Source organism: Phoca vitulina, unplaced genomic scaffold (assembly GCF_004348235.1).
Source record: "Phoca vitulina isolate PV1807 unplaced genomic scaffold, GSC_HSeal_1.0 scaffold12, whole genome shotgun sequence".
Lineage (NCBI taxonomy): Eukaryota > Metazoa > Chordata > Mammalia > Carnivora > Phocidae > Phoca > Phoca vitulina.
In genome coordinates this window covers 31,396,740-31,420,554 of record NW_022589715.1, presented here as the reverse complement: position 1 = coordinate 31,420,554, position 23,815 = coordinate 31,396,740, and the positions used below count along the sequence as shown (strand labels likewise).

General features: G+C 38.8%; 1 protein-coding gene across 2 annotated transcripts in view; it reads left to right on the top strand.

Moving 5' to 3' along the window:
* The window catches only part of UGP2 (UDP-glucose pyrophosphorylase 2), a 71,886-nt gene that overhangs the window by 38,419 nt on the left and 9,652 nt on the right, over window positions 1–23,815 (top strand). For both annotated transcript variants that reach the window (XM_032410863.1, XM_032410862.1), the window contains exons 4-5: window positions 21,446–21,631; window positions 22,880–23,013. In XM_032410863.1, coding sequence (XP_032266754.1) covers window positions 21,446–21,631; window positions 22,880–23,013 — 320 coding nt within the window. The remainder of the gene's footprint in view (window positions 1–21,445; window positions 21,632–22,879; window positions 23,014–23,815) is intronic.

The following is a 23,815-nucleotide window of genomic DNA, read 5'->3' as shown; positions in this document are numbered from 1 at the left end:
TGTGTGTGTGTTCATTGCAGGGTGTCAAATTCAATGAGCTGGGGAAGCTTTGCAGAATGTTGCTGGCATTGGATTGTCAAAGCTTAAGTGAAATAGTAGGAAGGATGGCTGACAACCATTAGGATTTGTTCTTTGATCATCTGTCATTGAGCAAGGCTTTTTCCACTTTGGAAATCAGATGTTTTTTCTTAGTTTTTTTTGATGGTGGGAAATAATGACCCAAACTCATCACTTAAAGGAAATATATTAGTAGAAACAGTTGACAGGAGCCAGAGGGTTGGGAGTTTGTACAGTTGTATCAGTTTGTGTTCTTTCTAGAGATTCTCCTATAGTTGGACATGTAGGTTGATGCTAATTTTCTCTAGTATAAAAATCCTGGGTGAATTAAGATGGTGGAGGAGTGGGGAACCCCAATTTCATCTGGTCCCTGGAATTCAGCTAGATATCAAATCATTCTGAACACCTGTGAAATCAACTGGAGATCTGAGAAAAGAATTGCTGCAATTCTACAGATAGAAAAGTGACCATTTTTTGCAAGGTTAGGAGGTGCAGAGATGTGAATCTGAGGTGATATACTGGAAGATAAACCACAAGGGAGGGAGCCTCCTTAAGCCGGGTATTGGAAAGTGTTATAAGCAGCAGATCAAAAATTGGAACTTTTAGAAGTCTGCCTGAAAGGTGCTCAGGAAGCAAGGGTGGAATCCCAGGTGGGACAGCAGGGTCTCAGGAACCCCCGGGTCACAAAACAGAAGGGGGTGTCTGAGTGTGGCAGAGTTCCCAAGCATTTGAGCAGGGAAGGCAGCTGAAAACAGCAAGTCCAGGCACCAGCTTTCTGCTCGGTGTTGCCATAAACCTCAAACCACTGCATGGTCGGCCAGCCGCTCTCTGAGCAGGGGCCCAGGAAGCAACAGAACTGCAGCAAGACCCACCCCCCCCACCGCCTCCCCGCCGCCTCCCCTAGGAGGAGCGGTGCGGGTGAGTACCGCAGGAGTCTGTAAAGTTGGGAGATTCAAAATGAGGTCCCCTGCCTGAGATAAAAATGCTCAGTCACAGGCTAGGTGAAGAGTTCGATCAGAAACCAGGGAGACAAGAGCGATTGACTGCTTTTCTGTGAGGGTGCACTGAAGAGTGGGGGGTGCAAACTTTCAGTTCTGGAGCTAGAGATCAGGGTGCTGCCATTTTCATCCTCCAAACTGGTGCTGAAAGCCTTCAGGGAACCGAAGCCACATAGAGCAATCCAGAGCCGCTTACACTGAGCCCAGCCACCTGGCAAGGGTAGTGCAATTCCACCCAAGCAAAGACACCTGAGAATCAGCGCAACAGGCCCCTCCCTGAGAAGACCAGCAGGAACATCTGGCTAGTACCAAGTTTACCTGTGAGAGAACTGCAGAACTCCAGCTCTTGGGGAAAACAGTACATAGCATTCATGGCGTTTCCTTATGATTCTTTAGTCTTTCATTTTTAAATTTTTTTCCTTTTCAGCTATTTTATCAATTCTTTTTTTAAGTCTTTTTTAATTTTTATTTTTACATTTACATTTTATATATTTTTCATTTTTGGCTTCCTTTCACTGTATTCAACTTTATTTTTGTGTCTTTCTTTCCTATTTTGAAATCTAGTTTCTTTTAACAAACAGACCAAAATAGACCCAGGATCTAGTATATTGTTCTGTTCACCTTCTGTTTGATTTTATTCTCTCTCTTTTCTTGGGGGAGAGGGGGGTTTCTGTTCTCATTTGTTTAGTGTATATTTTTCTGGTGTCATTGTTGGTATTTTTGTATTTTCTCTCTTTCATCTTTTTTTTCTGGACATAATGACAAGACAGAAGAACTCACACTAAAAGAGAGAACAAGAGGCAGTACTCACTGCCAGGAATTTAATCAATATGGATATAAGTTAAGATATCGGAGCTAGAATTCAAAACAATTATAAAAATACTAGCTGGGCTTGAAAAAAAGTATAGGAGACACTACAGAATCCCCTACTGGAGAAATAAAAGAACTAAAATCTAATCAGGTTGAAATAAAAAAGGCTATTACTGAGATGCAATAAAAAATGGAGGCTTTAACTGCTAGGATAAATGAGGCAGAAGAGAGAGTCAATGATATAGAAGACAAAATGATGGAGAATAAAGAAGCTGAGAAGAAGAAAGATAAACACTACTGGATCATGAAGGGAGAATTTGAGAGATCAACGATACCATAAAGCGAAACAATATTAGAAAATTTGGGGTCCCAGAGGAATAGGAAAGAGAGAAGGGTAGAAGGTTTATTTGAACAGATTATAGCTGAGAACTTCCTTAATCTGGGGAAGGAAACAGGCAGTCAAGTCCAGGAGGCACAGTGAACCCCGCCCCAAATATCAATAAAAATGGGTCAACACCTCGACATATAATAGTGAAGCCTTCAAATTTCAGGGATAAAGAGAAGATCCTGAAAACAGCTCAGGACAAGAGGTCCTTAACCTACAGGGGTAGAAACATTAGATTGGCAGCAGACCTATCCACAGAGACCTGTCAGACCAGAAAGGACTGGCATGATATATTCAAGGTGCTAGATGAGGAAAAATATGCAGCCAAGAATACTTTATCCATCAAGGCTGTCATTTAGAATAGAAGGAGAAATAAAGAGCTTCCAGGACAAACAGAAACTAAAAGAATTTGTGATCACTAAACCAGCTCTGCAAGAACTATTAAAGGGGATCCTTTGAAGAGCAAGCCCAAAAGTAACAAAGCCCCAGAAAAGAGACAATATACAGAAACAGTGACTTTACAGGTGATAAAATGGCACTAAATTAATATCATTCGATAATCACTGTGAACGTAAATGGGCTAAATGCTCCAATCAAAAGACACAGGGTATCAGATTGGATAAAAAAACAAGACCCATTGATATGCTATCTAGAAGAGACCATTTTAGACCCAAAGACACCTCCAGATTGAAAGTGAGGGGATATCATGCTAATAATGGACATCAAAAGAAAGCTGGGGTAGCAATCCTTGTATCAGACAAATTAGATTTTGAACTGAAGACTGTATTAAGAGATGAAGAGGGACATGATATCATAATTAAAGGGTCTATCCAACAAGAAGATACAACAATTGTAAATATTTATACCCCTAACTTGGGAACAGCAGTTATATAAAGCAATTAATAACAAAATTTAAAAAAACACATTGATAATAATACAATAATAGTAGGGGACTTTAACACTGCACTCACTGCAATAGACAGATCATCTAAGCAGATCAACAAGGAAACAAGGGCTTTGAATGACAGACTGGACTAGATGGACTTCACAGATATATTCACAACATTCCATCGTAAAGCAACAGAATACACATTCTTCTTGAGTGCACATGGAACATTCTCCAGAATAGATGACGTACTGGATCACAAATCAGGTCTCAACTGGTACCAAAAGATTGGGATCATTCCCTGCATATTTTCAGACCACAGTGCTTTGAAACTTGAACTCAGTCACAAGAGGAAATTTAGAAAGAACTCAAATACATGGAGATTAAAGAGCATCCTACTAGAGAATGAATGGGTCAACCAGGAAATTAAAGAAAAATGAAAAAAATTCATGGAAACAAATGAGAATGAAAACACAACTGTTCAAAACCTTTGGGAGGCAGCAAAGGTGGTCCTAAGAGGGAAGTACATAGCAATACAAGCCTTTCTCAAGAAACAAAAGCCTCAAATACACAACCTAAGCTTATACCTAAAGGAGCTGGAGAAAGAACAGCACATAAAGCCTAAATCCAACAGGAGAGGAAAAATAATAAAGATTAGAGCAGAAATCAATGATATAGAAATTAAAAAAAAAAAAAACGGGAACAGATCAAGGAAACTAGGAACCAGTTCTTTGAAAGAATTAGTAAGATCGATAAACCCCTGGCCAGACTTATCAAAAAGAAAAGAGAAAGGACCCAAATTAATAAAATCATGAATGAAAGAGGAGAGATCACAATCAACATCAAAGAAATACAATTAAAAGAACATATTATGAGCAACTATATGCCAACAAATAAGGCAGTCAATGGGATAAAACTGAGAGCTTTTCCCTTAAGGTCAGGAACACGACCAGGATGTCCACTCTCACCACTGTTGTTCAACATATCCTAGAAGTCCCTAGCCTCAGCAATCAGACAGCAAAAAGAAATAAAAGGCGTCCAGGGCGCCTGGGTGGCTCAGTCGGTTAAGCGACTGCCTTCGGCTCAGGTCATGATCCTGGAGTCCCGGGATCGAGTCCCGCATCGGACTCCCTGCTCGGCGGGGAGTCTGCTTCTCCCTCTGACCCTCCCCCTTCTCATGCTCTCTCTCTATCTCATTCTCTCTCTCAAATAAATAAATAAAATCTTTAAAAAAAAAAAAAAAAAAAAAGAAATAAAAGGCGTCCAAATAGGCAAAGAAGAAGTCAAACTCTCACTTTTCACAGATGACATGATACTCTATGTGGAAAACCTAAAAGATTCCACCCAAAAATTTCTAGAACACATATAGGAATTCAACAAAGTGGCAGGATATAAAAATCAATGCACAGAAATCAGTTGCATTTCTATACACTAATGATGAGGCAGAAGAGAAAGAAATCAAGGAATCAGTCCCATTTACAATTGCACCAAAAACCATAAGATACCTAGGAATAAACCTAACCAAAGAGGTAAAGGATCTGTACTCTGAAAACTATAGAACACTTACGAAAGAAATTGAGGAAGACAGAAATGGAAAAACATTCCATGCCCATGGATTGGAAGAACAAATATTGTTCAAATGTCTGTGCTACCTAGAGCAATCTACACATTCAGTGCAATCCCTATCAAAATACCATCAACTTTTTTCACAGAGCTGGAACAAATAATCCTAAAATTTGTATGGAACCAGAAAAGACCCCGAATAGCCAAAGGAAAGTTGAAAAAGAAAACCAAAGCTGGTGGCATCACAATTCTGAACTTCAAGCTATATTACAAAGCTGTGATCATCAAGACAGTATGGTACTGGCACAAAAACAGACACATAGATCAATGGAATAGAATAGAGAACCCAGAAATGGACCCTCAACCCTATGGTCAACTAATCATCAACAAAGCAAGAAAGAATATCCAATGGAAAAAAGACAGTCTCCTCAACAAATGGTATTGGGAATATTGGACGTCACGTGTAGGAGAATGAAACTGGACCATTCTCCTACACCATACACAGAAATAAATTCAAAATGAAAGACCTAAATGTGAGACAGGAATCCATCAAAATCCTAGAGGAGAACATAGGTAGTATAGTAATCTCTTTGCCCTCAGCCACAGCAACTTCTTGGCTAGACACGTTTCCAAAGCAAGGGAAACAAAACCAAAAATGAATTTTTGGGACTTTATCAAGATGAAAAGCTTTTGCACAGCAAAGGAAAGTTGACAAAACCAAAAGGCAACCTTCAGAATTGGAGAAGGTATTTGCAAATGTCTTATCAGATAAAGGGCTAGTATCCAAGATCTATAAAGAACTTATCAAACTCAACACTGAAAAAAACAAATAATCTAGTCAAGAAATGGACAGAAGACATGAACAGACATTTCTTCAAAGAAGACATACAAATGACCAACAGACCTGTGAAAAAATGCTTAACATCACTCGACATCAGGGATATACAAATCAAAACCACAATGGGATACCACCTTACACTGGTCAGAATGGCTACAATTAGTAAGTCAGGAAACAACAAATGTTGGCGAGGATGCTGAGAAAGGGGAAGCCTCTTACACTGCTGGTGGGAATGCAAACTGGTGCTGCCACTCTGGAAAACAGTGTGGCGGTTCCTCAAAAAGTTAGAAATAGAGCAATCCTACAATTCAGGAATTGGCACTGCTAGGTATCTACCCAAAGGATATAAATATAGTGATCCGAAGGGGCACATGCATCCCAGTGTTTATAGCAGCAATGTCCACAATAGCCAAACTATGGAAAGAGCCCAGATGTCCATCTACAGATGAGTGGATAAAGAAGATATGGTGTACACACACACACACACACACACACACACACACAAAATGGAATATTACTCAGCCATCAAAAAAAATGGAATCTTACCATTTGCAACTATGTGGATGGAACTAGAGGGTATTATGCTAAGCGAAATAAGTCAGAGAAAGTTATTATATGATTTCACTCATGTGGAATTTGAGAAACAAAACAGAGGAGCATAGGGAAAGGGAGGGAAAAAATAAAATAAGAAATCAGAGAGGGAGACAAACCATAAGAGATTCTTAACTCTAGGAAACAAACTGAGGGTTGCTAGAGGGGAGAGGGGGGTAGGGGTAACTGGGTGATGGGCATTAAGGAGGGCATGTGATAAAATGAGCACTGGGTGTTATATGCAACTGATAAATCACTGAACTCTACCTCTGAAACTAATAATATACCATGTGTTAATTAATTGAATTTAAATTTAAAAATCCTGTGATGAATATACTTATACATACATCTTTGCATCTCTGAATTATTTCGAAGAGTAACAAGAAATGTTTTTTTCAGAGGATATGAACTTTTTAAAGTTTCTTGTTACATATTTCAAATTGCTTTCCAGAAAGAGTATACCAGTTTGCTCCCATTCATATTAATTTATTGGTTCAACAACAATTTTTTGAGTGTCAACTGTGTATTAGGAGACCATATTGACAAAGCCCTACCCTCATCTAGTTTCTAGTTTACAATCTAGTGGAGGAGTGGATGATAAAGGATATATAATGTAATTTCCAATAGTGGTAAATGACATGAAGAAAAATAAAGATGGGAAAGGGTACAGAGAATAAGCAGTAGAGGTACTATTTTAGATAGGGTAGGCAGAGGCAGGAAAGGCCTCTAAATTAATACTGAGTAAAGATCTGCATCTATTTTATTGTCAGTTTCACTACAGGTATTAAAACATTGAATATTATTGCTGTAAAAAATATTTGCTGGTGAATATGAAAAATATCTTTAAATTTTTATTTATTTATTAGGTTGAATTTTTCCATTGGCTATTTGTATTGTTGCTTGAAGTATTTAATATAGAACTCTCATTTTATTTGCAGCAATTGCTATGATTCTTATCTTTTTTTTTATTATGTTATGTTAGTCACCATACATTACATCATTAGTTTTGATGTAGTGTTCCATGACTCATTGTTTGCGTATAACACCCAGTGCTCCATGCAGAACGTGCCCTCTTTAATACCCATCACCAGGCTAACCCATCCCCCCACCCCCGATTCTTATCTTTATATAACAAAAACACATGATATTTAAGTTTGGGAAGCAAACAGTCCTTTCAAAGAATAAATCAGAAATCTTGGCACCAGCACTGTTCTCTAAACAATTACTCTCATCACCAACCCAGTAACTCATGCTCAGTATCCTTCAATACAATCTGCTACCTCAGTTACTAGTGTCAATCTTAGTAAAAATCTCAGCAAGAACTATTACCAGGAGCCAAAATCATAAAAGTCACTCATTTTCACCCTAAGTCTCATGTTGYCCAAACTTAAATATCATGCGTGTTTGTTACAACTTAAATATCAYGCRTGWTWKTTAMRWYKTAAMWAWCAYGCRTGWTWKTTAMRWYKTAAMWAWCAYGCRTGATATTTAAGTTGTAACAAACACGCATGATATTTAAGTTTGGRCAACATGAGACTTAGGGTGAAAATGAGTGACTTTTATGATTTTGGCTCCTGGTAATAGTTCTTGCTGAGATTTTTACTAAGATTGACACAAGTAACTGAGGTAGCAGATTGTATTGAAGGATACTGAGCATGAGTTACTGGGTTGGTGCTGATGAGAGTAATTGTTTAGAGAACAGTGCTGGTGCGAAGATTTCTGATTTATTCTTTGAAAGGACCTGTTTGCTTCCCCCCTGTTAAAATTTTTTGCCTTTGGACATGAGGATTCAGTGTATGAATAGGACAGCTGATTCTGTCTACCACTGGAAAAATTGTCCTCATGTTTTCCTGTCCACAGTTTTAGGTAATATTTACTTTAGAATAATTAAAAATAATTTTTAAAAACCCCATAGATGTAGGAGCTGATATTATTAATAGCTAGCAAAATTAAAATATGTCCTTGATTTGATAGTTTTCCTTGTGTTTTTATAATTTATAAGCAGAAGACGACAAAAGAACTTTCTTAGGAAATGTACTTTTTCAGGTTCAGTTTATAATGTTTATTATGTGATCATTCTGTTTGCTTATCACAGAGGGATCGTTTTATAATTACTACACTAACATGGCCTTTAAACATTTTTTTATGCAAAGTCTTAGATTTAGGTTTTCTTTATCAAACTTATATATAATGTATGCTGATCCAGTACTTTTTTCTTGAATTAAGATAATAGGTGTTTGTAATCTGGTTTCTAATTAGTGGTTAAACCACTTTTGTTTTAAACTTAGCATTTGAGTAGAAAAAAATTCCAAAGAACAGGTTTCATTTAATTTATTCATATTAATCCATATTTGCTCCATTCATTTACTCACTTATTTACTCAAATATGTGAGTGCCACCAATAAGCTTGATAACTAAAGGTGACAGATATGGTGGGGGGAGCACCACATGGCAGTTCCTGTCCTTGTGGAGTTTACAGTCATGGACACATATGGAGGACTAAATGGACAGTTTGGAGACAGTGTAATAATTGCTACCATAGAAGCTGGTAGTACTTGAAGCTAGAAGTAGGGGTTGTGCCAGATCCACTCCTGGGGGTATGAGGGTCATAAAAGGCTTTTAAAGGAAGTGATATTTTTGCTCTGTGGTCCTTAGACACCTTGATGGGGCATACATGTGTGCCCACACATAAACACCTACCTAAAACACTTAAAAATTTTTTTAATGCTTTTAGTTATAAAGTACACATAAAATATACCATTTATCTTGATCATTTTTTAAAATCTTCCTTTTATCTTGATCATTTCTAAGTATATGCTTCAGTAGTGTTAAGTATATTCACATGATTGTGCAACCAATCTCCACAACTTTTTCATCTTGTAAAACTGAAATTCTATACCCATTAAACAGTAACACCCACTCTCTCCTTCCCTCAGCTCATGGCAACTACCGTTTTGTTTTCTGGCTCTATAAATTTAACTACTCTAACCACTTCATGTAAGTGGTAAAAGACTTTTTTAATCTGAGGTTTTCTTTCTTTTGTTTTGAAAATTGCCTGAGTTCTGCTACCAATGACATATCCTTGCTTTTGCTTTGCCGGACAAATAGGAGATACAAAAACTTGGGGGATTGTTAGGCGGTGGTGTTCTTGCCGGTGGAAGCACAGAGCCAGCGTAGCCTAAAGGAGATCCTACCTCTCTGGCCATCCGGGGAGGTTGTCAGGCAGTGTGGAGCCATTTTAGGCGAAGCAAAGTCTAAAAAAGCAGAAATATTATTAAAACTTGGATTTTTCTCACCTCAGAAGATTGTCTGAAACCAGGGTTTGGCAGATCCTTTCTGTAAAGCGCCAGATAGTAAATATCTTAGACTTTGTTGGCTATGCATTTTCTGTCATGATTACGCAGCTTAGCCACAGTAGCATGAAAGCAGCCATAGATTTGTAAACTAATGAGAGTGGCTGTGTTCCAGTAATAATTTACGAGAACAGGTGGCAGACCTGACTGTCCCAAAGGCTATGGTTTTTGACTCCTGTCTTAAACTATTCTTAAATTACAAATGACTGGAGTGAGACTTCAGGTGAGACCCATAGCTGGGAGATCATTAAGCTGGTTTGTGATTTGGAGCAGAAAGAGAAATTCAATACCATATTCTATCAAATTTGTGCCATTGGGTGCAAACTGCACCTTTTGTGTACCACTAAAAAAGACAAATAGTGCAACCAATTGATTGTAAGATCCAATGAATATATGCTGCATCCTCGTCTCAGAAATGTTAAAACGTGGGGTAGGAGTAGAGAGTGTGTCTGAATCAATGGGATAATGCCAGTCAACATTTATGCTCTTCCTATGGGCCATACACTTTGCTCAGCACTTTACCTGCATTATCTCATTTATCCTCATAACAAATCAATGAAGCAGATGAAAAAGGCTGAGAGCAGCTAAATTACTTGCCATAATAAAGAGTGGAGTCTAAGATTCAGACCCAAGTGGCCTGGCATTAGAGCCTGTGCTCTCAGTCACTGTCTTGTACAGTCCCATTCAGTTCTGCAACGGTCTTTGTCAGATGGTCCCATTCACGCTGGAATTGTAGTTTATTACAATGATTTGAGTCAGGTCATGGAGGAAACACCGGCTACATCATGTCCTTGCAATTTGAGACATTTCTCAGGGCAGCCAACTACTGGTTTTCATTCCTTATGTTGCCCGCTGGTGCCCTAAGAGAAGAATTACTGTGAATCCCTTCTGAAAATGTTTTTAAAATGATAAAGTTACCAAGAAGCCAAGCAAACTTGTGTTGGAAGAGAAGTGTCTTGGTGCTCTGTGCACGGATAATATCTGTGATGCCATCCAGCACTTCCAGTCCTGTTGCTGCAGAGGAGGGTGAGTGCCACATATCACTGTGACTCTCCTTCTGCGTCTCTGAGCTTTGCATTGAAGATGGCGTGATCCTGCATGAGTGATGCAGCACCAAAGACGACCTTATTGGCCTTTGAAGACAAGGGAAATACTATGAGCCACTGAGTTCTCAGAGTCTTGGAGAATTTAGGTGTTTCTATTACAAGCCTCCATTCAGCTGGCAGAGCAGGCTGTGAGAACTTGCCTTGGAGAGAGTTGAGGTTTTTCATAAAAAAGAAAAGTCAGAATAGAATGGCAGTTAAAGATGGATGCATATAACCTTCTCAACTGTATCAGTGTCAGTTTCTTACTCAAGCCAAACAGAAGACTTCTCATTGAAATTCAGTGGAGAGAGTTTATTTTTTGCTTTATTTGCATATTAACTTTCATTGGGAAATACAGCATCTCCTATAAAGATTATTTTTATATTCAGTGAATGAAATTCCACAGGAGTGAGGTCATATGCAAAGTTTTTTGTTTTTTTTTGTGGGGGGTGGGGTGGTATCTTCACTTTTCTGAAACAGAGTCCATGCCTGATAGCTCATAAAGCCTGAGAATTGCTGGTCTGAACTGAGATGTGGAGGATAAAGGGAAGACCATTGGTGAAGTGAAGTTGCATGAGGGGGCAGAAATGCAGGGGCCTACACTCAACAGATACGGGACGTTAGAGAGCCCACTGCTCCATGTTCCTGGAGTACAGCATGTCAGGGAGAATAGGAGAGGAGAAAGTGCAAGGCACAAAGGGTCAGATCATTAAGCACTTTGCAAACCATGTCTTCCAGTTAAGATTAGAGTCAGCTACATTTAATCGTGAAACTCAGAATAACAAATCTAGAGAGAGGCAATCCAGAGCTAGTATGGCAGCATGGTGCTCATCAGGAACCTGGGCTTCTCTGTCTTGCCACTCTTGCCATCCTTAGCATATCTCCTTATGGTCCCAGACGGCTGCTTGAATGAACTCTAGTCAGCGTGTTTCCGTTCTAAACAGCAGGAAGGAGGAAGCCACGCCCTTGCGCTTTCACAGAGACTTCCTGGAAATCTTTCACTTCCACTTAATCACAGCTTTGGCACAAATAATTGCAAGGGAGGCTGGGAAATGAAATCTTTTATTTGGGATGGTGGTGTGCCCAGCTGAAAATCAGGGTTCTTAAGTAGAAAGGAAAAAATGATGTTGGGGTAGGCAGCTAATAATCTCTGCCATGCCGTATCAATGCTTTATTTTGTGAATGATGTAATAAGGAGAGAAACATGTTCAAATGTTCTTTTCTAAAAGATTGCCACCTGCAAGGTGAAGGTGGGTTGGAAGGAGGTAAGGAGATCATAGAGGCCACCATTGCAATAACACAGGTGAGCGGTGAGCAGGATGCTGACTGGAAGCAGGGACAGTTTCATGAGACTCACAGGTCTTGGTCATTGATCAGATGTGAAGAGTCTCCTGGCTTAGCAGCTGGGTTTGTCTTTGTGCCATAGAGATAGGAGTGAATAAATGAAGCCATGGGATTGGAGCAGATTGCCTGGGAAGAGGAGGTCTACCTAGAGTGGGTTTGAAAAGGAACAGGCAGAAAGAGGAGGAAAATAGAATGTGGTGTTTCAGAAGTCAAGGAGAAGAGAGCATGTCAAAATAGAAGGAGTGGTCAGTTACATCAAATGCAGCTGAGCATGCAAGAGAAGAATTGATGTCACTGATAGGATTTCACAATTAAGAGGATGTAGATGACCTTGTTAAGAGCAGTTCACTGAGCCATAGAGAAGACCAGATTGCAGTGGGTGAGTGAGGGATGGGAGGTGAGTGCAGCAACTTTTTCAGGAAGCCCTGCCTCTAAGAAGAGGGAGAAGAGAGGGATGTGGGTGTAGAAAAGGATGAGTGAGTGAATGCATTGTTGTTTTCTTTCTTGGTTTTTAGATGGCAAATGTTGAATATGTTCATGTCAATGGAAGGGAATAGAGAGGGAGAAGCTGCCGAAGAGACTGGATGATTGATGACATAGATTCTTGAGATGGGCACTGGCAGAGAGCTTGCCTACCAGGTCAGGCTCCTGTAACCAGAAGGAAGGCAGAAGGAAAAAACAAAGATGGAGATGCAGGAAGGTTCTTTCTGACCATCTGGTGGCAGAAAGTTGAGGGCATTCCTGTATATGATGGTTTTTATTTGCCCTATGAAATAGGGGTTGAGCTCATCTTGGTGGCTGAGGGGCTGTTGGTGAGTTTGTTGGTGGACCATGTGATAATGTACATGATTTGCCAGTTTTTCCTTTGTGAAAAAAAAAAATCTATGGTTTAGGTATGTCATTAATGTGTAGGAGCTTTGAGATGACCCAGATTTCAGTCATTATCTTTAGAAATGTGAAATGAAGAGATGATATGTGGAAGTGCCTAGCGTTGAACTTGGCACACAGAACACCATGCAGTAAGGGTTTTGTGAATAAGCTTATGCTCTTAGAATATTTCCTGTACATATGCAGCATCATTCCAAACTTGTTTTACTATTTACGTAGTTCATTTTCTTTCAGGCAAACTTGCTTTTTTTGAAAAAAAGATCTTTCAGATTGCAATAATCATACCCTTGTGAACCCTAACAGGGCAGGTACTGTTAGCTTGTTTTGGGTATTTGGCCCTGCCTTCAGGAATAGCACAAATACGCTACCAAGAACTGGGTTATACAGACTGCTGATGGGAACAGTGTGTCCACGACTGTGTGATGAGTAAAGCTTTTCTTCTAACTGGAAACTAACCTGTGAACAGACACAGATCATGGTAGACCATTTTTAAAGGATCTTCTTAAAAATCTTCAGTTTCAGGGCCCCTGGGTGGCTTAGTCGGTTAAGCGTCTGCCTTCAGCTCAGGTCATGATCCCAGGGTCCTGGGATCGAGCCCCGCATCGGGCTCCCTGCTCAGCAGAGAGCCTGCTTCTCCCTTTCCCTCTGCCTGCCACTCTGCCTACTTGTGCTCTCTATCTCTCTGTCAAATAAATAAATTAAAAAAAATCTTTAAAAAAAAAATCTTCAGTTTCTGCAGAAAAACTAGATTGACATCCTACAGGGAAGAATCTTGTTTAAGTCATGTTCTTTAGTACATTGCCAGCTACTTTCTTTTGTTCACTGCCCAGAGGAAGTTGGGTGCTTGACCAGTTCTCTTCTCCCAGGAGGAGGGAGGACAAGTGGTCTAGCCTTCTGTGTGCATCTTGCAGGGAGCCTCACGGGGTTTGCTCCACTTCACCGTCATGGTTGCCCTATTGTGGATTTAGTTGCAGTAGAGGTCTTCTTAAAACACTGAATTCTCTTCATGTCTGGGAGAAAGAGAAACAGTGTGACCTTATTGAGAGCATAAAGATGGCTCTAGTGATTGACTGAAGTGATTGAGTCAGAGTAACATGGAGGCCATGTCTGGCAGTGCGTGGTACTCCCTGTCGTCTCCAAACACCATCCATCTTTGCATGAGTAGATGTCTTTGTGCATTCTCCTGGGGCAGCTGAGAAGAGGAGAGTGAGGGGCTGGTCTAAAAATGTCTCTGTGACTTAGGTGTGTCTGGTATAACTTCAGCTGTTGCCAAGCAACTTTCTAACACAGATCCCCTTGGTTTGTGGAACTAAACTGAACTCTGGGGATTGCTTGGTGAGGTTCCTGGTGAGGGTGTGGACAGCATCACCCACGGAAAGAACTTGTGTTGGCACATAAGGTGGTTTATGTGATGGAAAGCTGTGCTTACCACCTAATTTAACCTGTAATAAACTTTAGACAAAAAGTGTCCTGGCTTCCTGGAATCGTATGATTGTACCTTTCTTTGTACATGTGTGTATCTGTGTCTGTTTATGTTGGGGGGGGGGTTGGCTATAAGTCAAGAAACATAAATGAAAAAAGCCCAATGAAGGCTTCCAGCAGTAACACTAACCTGACCATTCTGGACATCTCTCCCCTCGTCACAACTGTTCACACTTTGTGACTCTTCTTCCCTTTCCCTCCATCGTTCTGCTCAGTCCTCTTCTTGCTGACAGTCAAGTTCCTCAGTGAGGCCTGTTTTTAATTAGCTGCTAAAGATCAGATATAGCAAGACGAGTGGTATTACTGAAAGCACCTCGCAAAGAACCATGGTTCTTTGACATTTGTAGAGGTGCGGTGACTCCTTGCCCACTCAGCGTCGGGGGGAGGGTTCTAAATGTGGCACTTCACAGAGCCTTCTGGCCACTCAACTCGATGGTAAACAAGTCTTTCTACTTGTGATTTGCCTGGGCTCATGCCCAAAAGTCCTTATTAACTCAGTTTTGGAACTTGATGTTATGTATGAATCAGTTCATTTTATTTCATACCAAATATTTGAAAAGTAATTCAGAATTACATTTAAAATTTAAACTGAAGTTCTTAAGATAACCAAGCTTGGGGAGATTTGAATTAAAACTAAAAGTATACTTGATATATCTTTTGGCTGAGAGTCAAATGGCTTAGTATTAAAATCATTGTGAGGCCTGATGGCTTCTATCACTATCCTAGAATAGGGTTTTGGGATACAAGAAAAAATTTATTTAGCCTCCATAGATTCAGTCATAAGGAATGATCTTCTTAAAGTATTATAATAGAATGCATGTTTTTAAGTTTATTGGTGTGAACAAAATGAACTTTTTCTTTACTTTTCATGAACTTTATATTCTTTATGGTGTGTGTGGATCAAAGATGATTTATCTTGAATATATATGATTTGGGAGGGTTTTTTTTTTCTCCTGGTGAAATTTTTTTTTAAAGATTTTATTTATTTATGTGACAGAGAGAGACATAGCGAGAGAGGGAAAACAAACGGGGAGTGGGAGAGGGAGAAGCAGGCTTCCCACTGAGCAGGGAGCCCGATGCGGGGCTCGATCCCAGGACCCTGGGATCACAACCCGAGCGGAAGGCAGACGCTTGACTGAGCCACCCAGGCACCCCTCTCCTGGTGAAATTTTAGGCACAAGATGATACTTGGTTTTTAATTCGTCTTCACAGGAAGTGAAAAATTCCTGTTAGTGTTTTTCCTTAAAGACTCATGCCCAAAAGGGAATTAAATAGCTAAAAATTAAACATGGTTCCTAAAACTCACTTTAATGCTATGCATGTTAGTATACCAAGCATTTCTTTAAAGATTAGGATTAAGATATAATCCAGTTTACTTTATTTACTTGATATTAGTACGTAAATCTGTATAAACATTTATCATTTCAAAAAGGAAATTGTATTTTTCCTAAAGATATCCTACATATTCAATTTTTTTTTACTGTCAGTTTCCCAATTTAAATTTACCTGAAATATTTGCAAACATTGTTGTACACAAAATGAATAGCTTTTAAAATGTAGCATTTTTTACTCTTGTAGTAATCATTTATATTAGACTGGTAGAACATTCATGTTACATGAAATTTTTCACCCCAAGTTACATCTAGAATGTTTACCTCGATTTGAAACAGATTAAGATATACTCCTAATGGTATGCCTTTTTGAATTGGCTAATGTTGCTAAAATGGTAGGATATGATAGTACCTATATCATTACAGATTCTGGGACTCCTGAATTGGTGTTTAGGTGTAGGGTTTGGCATTCAGCCTTCAAAAGGGTTAAGCTAAAGCTGAATACAGAGTATTTGGTCAGATTCTGAGACTGAAGTTGGAACATCAGTGTATCTTAGTAAAAAGCTCACTACTGTGCATTGTTGTATAAATGGAATGTTGATTACCGAAGACAAGGAAGAATTAGGTTTTAGCTCATCTTTTTATGTGTTTAGTCGAATGTCTTGTGATGTTAGTGTTATTAAAGTGAAAAAAGATTACACTGAACAAAAAAGGATCCTGGCAGAGTTATATTAAAAGGAAAAACATAGGGCACCTGGGTGGCTCAGTCGGTTAAGCGTCTGCCTTCAGCTCAGTCATGATCCCAGGGTCCTGGGATCCAGCCCCACATCAGGCTCCCTGTTCGGCGGGGAGCCTGCTTCTCCCTCCTCCCCTCCCCCTGCTCGTGCTCTCTCTCTCTCAAATAAATGAATAAAATATTTTTTTAAAATGAGAAAACATAATTCTGATTCCTTGGTTGATTTTTTTAAATAGACCATCTAGAACTGTGTATGCCGCTAGCCATGTGTATTGATTTACATTAATATTAAACAAAATGAAAACTTTAGCTCCTTAGTTGCATGAGGCACATTTCAAGGGCTTAACAGCCACATGTGGCCAGCACAAATAAGACATTTCCATAATTGTGAGAAAGTTCTATTGGACAGCACTGTGTCTAGAGAGTGACAGTGAAAAGAGTGCCATCCTATTGATGTTTTGACTACATACTTAATTATGAAGAAATCTTTTTATATTGTTTATATTTCTGTAGTTTTTTTCCTTGAATGACAGGCTGCCTATCCCTTAGAGATACTAGGAAATTCAGAACACAGGTGTTGAATGATGTCTGAAACCCAAGTCCTGCTGTTCTGCATCGTTTTTACATGTATCTGAAGAGCAGCATTTTTTAAAATTTATACTTTTAGAACTGTGGTTTTGCTTGTAGCATTCTTTTCATAACCTTTAATTTTTTAATTCAGAGTTAGGGTGTACCGTTCAATAAATTCAAATAAAAAGAATCTGTTTCCTGATTACTAAGCTGAGACTTCAGAACTTGTATCCTGTTCCACTTTTAATATCTGCAAATAGAATATGTAAGTTTTATAAGACTCAATATGCCATAGATTGTCAACCTGTACCTGTATTCCAGTCCTTCATACCAGTTCCCCTTTTCCCAGATACGTTGCATACACATGAATAAACTTTAAATATGGACCTTTTCCTGGAAAAATCTGCATTAATTTGGAATATTCTCAAACATATAAGCCACTTTTTTAAAAAGAATGCTAAATGACTTGGGGATATTATGCAAAGTGAAATAAGTCAGTCACAAACACTGTGTAATTCCACTTGTCTGAGGTACCTAGAGTAGTCAAACTCATAGAGGCAGAAGACAGAAGGGTGGTTGCTGGGAGCTGAGTGGAGGAGGGAATGGGGACATGTTTTTTAATGAGCATAGTTCCAGTTTTGCAAGACAAAAATAATTCTGGAGATTGGCTGCCCAACAGTGTGAATATACTTAATACTTGAACTGTACACTTAAAAATGGTTAGGATGGCAAATTTTACGCTACTACAATTAAAAAAAGACTGTCAACAAATTCGGTTCTCCCAACTTGGTGGTTTTCTTTGAGAATGTCTTGTTTATTCTTTGCCCTTTGCATTTTTATACACACTTTAAATTGACTTGTTAGCTTCCACATAAAAAACTGTTGAGATTTTGATTAGGATTGCATTGATCAGGAGAATTGATTTTTATAAGTCTTCTAGTTTACAAACCTGATAAATACATCCCTGAATTTATTTCTTTTAGCTTTCCTCAAAAATGTTTTATGAAGTGTTCAGTGTAGAACTCTTGTATTTCTTTTAGATTTATTCCTAAGAATTTGTTATTTTTGATAGTGTAATAAAAGGTAACTTTTAATCAATTCTATTTCTAATTCTTCATATATATAGAAACAGTTCATCTTTTTAAACCATCTTTACACATTTCTAAACATACAATTCATTAGCGTTAAGTACATTCACAGAACTCTTTGATCTTGCACAATGAACACTGTTCCCATTAAACACCTCCCCATTCCTTCCTACCCCAGTCCGTGGGAACCACCCTTCTACTTTCTGTCTATATGAATCTGACAACTACTCTAGGTGCCTCATAGAAGTTGAATCATAGAAGTATTTGGGGTTTATGACTGGTTTATTTACTTTAACATATTCTCAAGGTTTGTTCATGTTGTAGTACGTGTCAGAATTTCTTTCCCTTTTTAAGGCTGAATGATATTCTGTTGTATGTATATGCCACGTTTTGTTTTATCCATACATCTTTTGATGGACATTTGAGTTGCTTCCACTTTTTGGCTATTGTGAATAAATGCTACTGTGAAGGTGAATATACAAACATCTCTTTGAGAACTTGCTTTCAGTTCTTTGGGGTATATATCCAGAGGTTGGCTTGGTAGATTATATGGCATTCTGTCTAAAATTCTTTTAGGAACCACCATACTTTTTTCTTTAACAGCTACACACCATTTTACATTCCCACCAGCAGAGTTCAAGGGTTCTAAAAGCAGTTGTTTGTTTTTTAAAATATTGACCATGTATCTTCAATGTTGCTATGTTTACATTATTCTAATAATTTATTTGTAGGGTCTTTGGATTTTCTATGTATAAAATCATATCTGTGAATAATGACAGTTTTGTTTCTTTTAATGGCTATATAAATTGAATACTATATGGCAGTGAAAAGTGAATTACTATAGCTTCATGCATTAATGTGAATTATTCTTATATATATATATATAATTCAATATAACATTGAATTAAAGAAGCAAGTCAAAAGTTTAGAGACAAAATTAAGTAAAATATTATCATTATGGATACATACATAGGTGGTAAAACTAAAGTGTAAACATCAAGATGGTGGTTACCACTAGGGGTGGAAGAGGAATGTGATCAGGGACAGACTCAAGGAGGTTTCTAAGTTACGGCACTATTCTTTTTTATTTAGGTTATTCTTTTGACTGTATATATTTTATAACTTGAATGTATGATATTTCATAATGAAAATCTTTTAGGTGAAATTGGAAAATGTAGGCCTGTCTCACCATATGTAGAAAAAAAATTCTTTTATGTATTCTGTTTTTTTAAAGGTATATTAAAGGAAGCATTAAATAGGTAAAAATATTTCTGAACTAATAATTTTACCTAAAATGAATGCACGAACTAGGGAGTTTTAGTTAAATTGATTTTCACACCCTTTTGAGCCCTCTGTAAATATCAGATTCTTTTTTGGAAGTCAAAAGTAACTGCTAAATGGAAATTCTTGGCTTTTAAAAGATAATTGGAAAAATAATTGGCTTGGTTCCATTTGCTAACTCTTTTGAGTAAATGTAATGTGCCCAAGAAATTCTCCTAACCTAATAATAGAGTATTTGAAGCCATTATATCACAGTGGCATTCCTTTTACTGACTGGTTGATTTCAACAGCTCTGCTGATGAAAGGATTATAAACTGCCATGTTATATTAGGGTGACAAGTTCCAGCTCTGTTATCTCCTCTTATTTTTCTAGTAATATAGCACTTAAATTGGACTTTTTCTCTCAAATGATATTACCAGTTTCTTTGACATGCTGAAGAAACGATGTTCATGGCAGTGGGGTCAAAACATCCTTCAAGGAATGCCAGTCAACTGAGCCACAGGCACTTTGTGTGCTCGTTGGGTACGAATGTTATCATTCGTACGTTGTCCTCACATGGACCAGGTGCTGCCAGAGAAGCAACCAGTAATCTGTGTTCTTTCCTGCCTCCCCATCATCCTTCTTTTCCTTGGTGGTTAGCATTCCAGTACTTAGGCAGCACCCACTGAGGGCCATGGTGCCCACAAGTCTGTCCCCTCCTCTGGTCTTTCCATACTTTTAAGTATGAATGACTGCTGAAGACTGCTTAGTGGCACTTACCGGGAAGATTGGCGATCCTACCACATTAGGAACTAATTCAGAATGAGTGATAACTAGGGGTGGTAATCAGTGGAGGGTCTTAGAGAAGAGTGCTTATTTCTCAGCATTTACACCAAGCAAAAAGTGCATTCATCTGCAGTTGGCAGTTAACAGAGTGTCTTGCAGGGTAGAGGAAGTAAGAAGCAAGACTAGTTTGTGTGGAAAGAACTGCTAACAGCAGAAATCGTGTGGTCAGGAGTTGACATAGGACATGTATGTGTGTTTGACCAGGCATAAAGGGATTTTTGCCTCCAAAGCCTAATTACTGGAATGTGAGCCCATCAGCTCCTTTCCCAATTACAGACTTTATCCCTCACCCATCCCCACAGCCTCTATAGGTAGCAAAACAAAAACAGCTCAGCTCATAGTAATTGAGCACTTACTATAATGGTTGTATTTCTTCAGTCCCCTCAATTGTTATCTGTACTATACCATGATGATGTAATTGAGAAGTACATTAGATGATGTATTCCATTAAAGAAGGATAACCAAAAAAAAAAGCCCTGTAAATGGTTAGAGAGTATACCGCGATCTTTTCAAAAGCTTTCATTCTTGCTATAAGATCTTTAGACTTGCTTGTGCCTCCTGCTTTGAACATAAGAATTTGGGCTCCCACTATGTGGTTGTTCCCTTCACAGCATGAAGAGTAATGCTCTGTGCTCCCAGAAATACACAAGGGTGCAGGGAGGAGGGGATTCTCTCCAGCCTCAGCTCTGGCCTTTTCTACCCCATCAGGGTATTTATTGGAGCAATGAGAACACAGTTTTCCAGTATGATCTTCCATACAGTGATGCCTGACAGTTAAATTCTTAAGGAATTCTATCCTTGTTACATACCTAGAAATATGATAAAAACCCCATGCCACCTTCTTCCTCTGAAGACTTACTATTGAATGGAGGAGAAAAGCATTTGGTTTTGGGTTTTCCCTCCTTTGGGAGAAGGAATAATGTATGATCATATATGTACTTCTCCAGAATTGAAGTAGATCCATACTGCACTAGAAATATTTGCAGATTTGATGAGTTTTGTGTATCCCATTTACTATATTGATGCAAATTGAGAATTCTTAAGTTTTTAAAGGTAGTCCAAGCGACTTAGATGTCCTCAGGAGCCAGACAAGTCTTTGTAGACTGTAACTTCCCCCCTTCTCGTACTCCATTCTAATGTAAATGAACCACTGAACTACTTTGTGCAAGAGCAGTTGCCTCTAAGTAAGTACCGGAAGGACTTGTGACATTAAAGGAAATGTTGAAACTTTCCATGGAGAAAAACAAAACTCTTTAAGGGCACATGGAAATAACCCTGAGATTGATTGGATTTAACCTCTCATAAAGCTATTTGAATTTTTTTAAAATTTCAGATTCAACCCTATGAAAAGATAAAGGCCAGAGGCTTACCTGATAATATATCTTCCGTGCTGAACAAGCTGGTGGTGGTGAAACTCAACGGAGGTTTGGGAACCAGCATGGGCTGCAAAGGCCCGAAAAGTCTGATTGGTGTGAGGAATGAGAATACCTTTTTGGATCTGACCGTTCAGCAAATTGAAGTGAGTAACATTCAGCCTTTCTCATGAACTACTAAAACCAGTTTTAGGTTATTATAAATGTTACCTTACAAAATAACAGATGTGGATTTGAGCTAGTCAAGGAGCTTGCTATCTTTAGTTTCTGTATTAGTATATAAAAAGGCTTGGTGTTCCCAAGGACAAATCCTTAGGGTGATGTAAAATAAAAGCTTTTGATCTTTAAGTAGCATTTGTGGTTGTTGAAATCTCTGGATCTTTTTGGATTCTCCTTTGATCTCCCCACCCTCCTCCCGCCTTTTCTTTTGGATGGCAGCCTTCATCACAGCTGGGATGGTCTGGCTTTATTAACCCCTTTTGGGAGGCCAGGGAGAATTTCCGTATCTGGTCGGCAGCCATGGTTGCCTAGAACTGTCCTTGCCGTCTCTCTTATGATAAAGTCATTAATTGTGGGCCGTAAGTTCCTTCGGGGGAGTCGTCTTCATCTCTCTCTCACGTCCAGTACGTGCAGGCAGCCACAGTACTAACACTAGCAGCAGCAACGACTAACGGTCATCTCGCCTGTACCGGACGCACACTGAGTGGGGTTCTGAGCTCTGTTCGTGAATGCCTCATTTGTTCCTCTCAGCGACTCTGTAACATAAGTACTCTTTATATTATCGTCCCCATTTCACAGGTGAGGAAACCAAGGCACAGAGAGGTTGATTTACTTGCCCAAGATTCCCTCTGTGAACACAGGACGGTCTCACTTCTGAGACCTTGTTTTCTTCTCACTCTGTGTCGCCTCTTAACTCTTCCTAGAGATTGAAAAGATTTCAGCTGGGGTGCGATTCACAGTTCTTGACATTAATCCTGAGACTAGAGAACCATGTCTTTGTAATATTTGTACTTTCATCCCCACTGTGCTCTGGACACAGAGTAAATGCTCCGTCAGCATTTGCCTATCCAGTAAGGCCACGGGGCCCTGGCTGGGCACACAACTCGAGTCGGACCATGGGGGGTGTCCCGGCTCTGCCGATGACCTGCCGCCTCTCTGGCCCTTAATTTAGCCATCCGTATATTGCAGACAAAGTTTCCATCTCATAGGATTGTGATTTAATGAGCAAGTCCGTGGTGAACTGCTTAGCAAAATGTCTGGCTTGTGCTAAATATTTGTATTGGGCTACATATAGGTGATGTTTTAGATACTTTGTGATTAGCCACTACGAGTTTTACATTTTTAAGTGAAAGAAAAGTAGGTCTGGGTAATCTGATTGTTATTTTCCTCCCTAGCATTTGAACAAAACCTACAATACAGATGTTCCTCTTGTTCTAATGAACTCTTTTAACACGGATGAAGATACAAAAAAAATACTACAGAAGTACAATCACTGTCGTGTGAAAATCTACACTTTTAATCAAAGCAGGTACAATAAGTAATAAAAAGTCTGGAGGGTGTTACTCCTGGGAAACAAAGATTTCTTTGTCTTGTTTAAATAGAGCAGCCTCAAGATGTATATGTGCCAAAAACTCATGTTTGAAAATGTTCAGTGTCTTTAAAGGCTGAACACTTGTTCATAGATAGGTGATTGTTATAATCACTCTGTGATTCTTCCTAAGAGAGAATCTGCTTGTTCCATGTCCAGAATATTTGAGGATGGCTTAGGTCTTTGCTTTCTGAGGGCATATTTGGGCTCCACATGGGTGGATGAAAATTTTTATATGTTCTACAATATTGATAACCTTCTTTCATATGGGAAGAAATTTATTCAACATCCGGAATAGGCTTGGGGGAAATTTAATAAATCCTGGAAACAGATCTTCTACTTTGAGGAAGGGAAAGTAAGTGCAGGCATATCTTGTTTGATTGCACTTCAATTGCACTTTGTAGATACTGCATTTTTTTTACAAGTTGAATATTTGTGGTAACCCTGCATTGAGCAAGAAGTCTATTGGTATTGGTGCCACTTTTCCAATAGCATCTGCTCACTTTGTGTCTGTGTCACACATTTTGGTATTCTCATGATATTTCAAACTTGTTCTTTATTATTGTATTCGTTATGGTGATCTGTGATCAGTGAGTCTGACCTGCTGAAAGCCCAGATGATGGTTAGCATTTTTGAGCAATGAAGTACTTTTTTAAATTAAGGTATGTACATTTTTTTAGACATAATGCTACTGCACACTTAATATAGTGTAAATATACCTTTTACACGCACTGGGAAACCA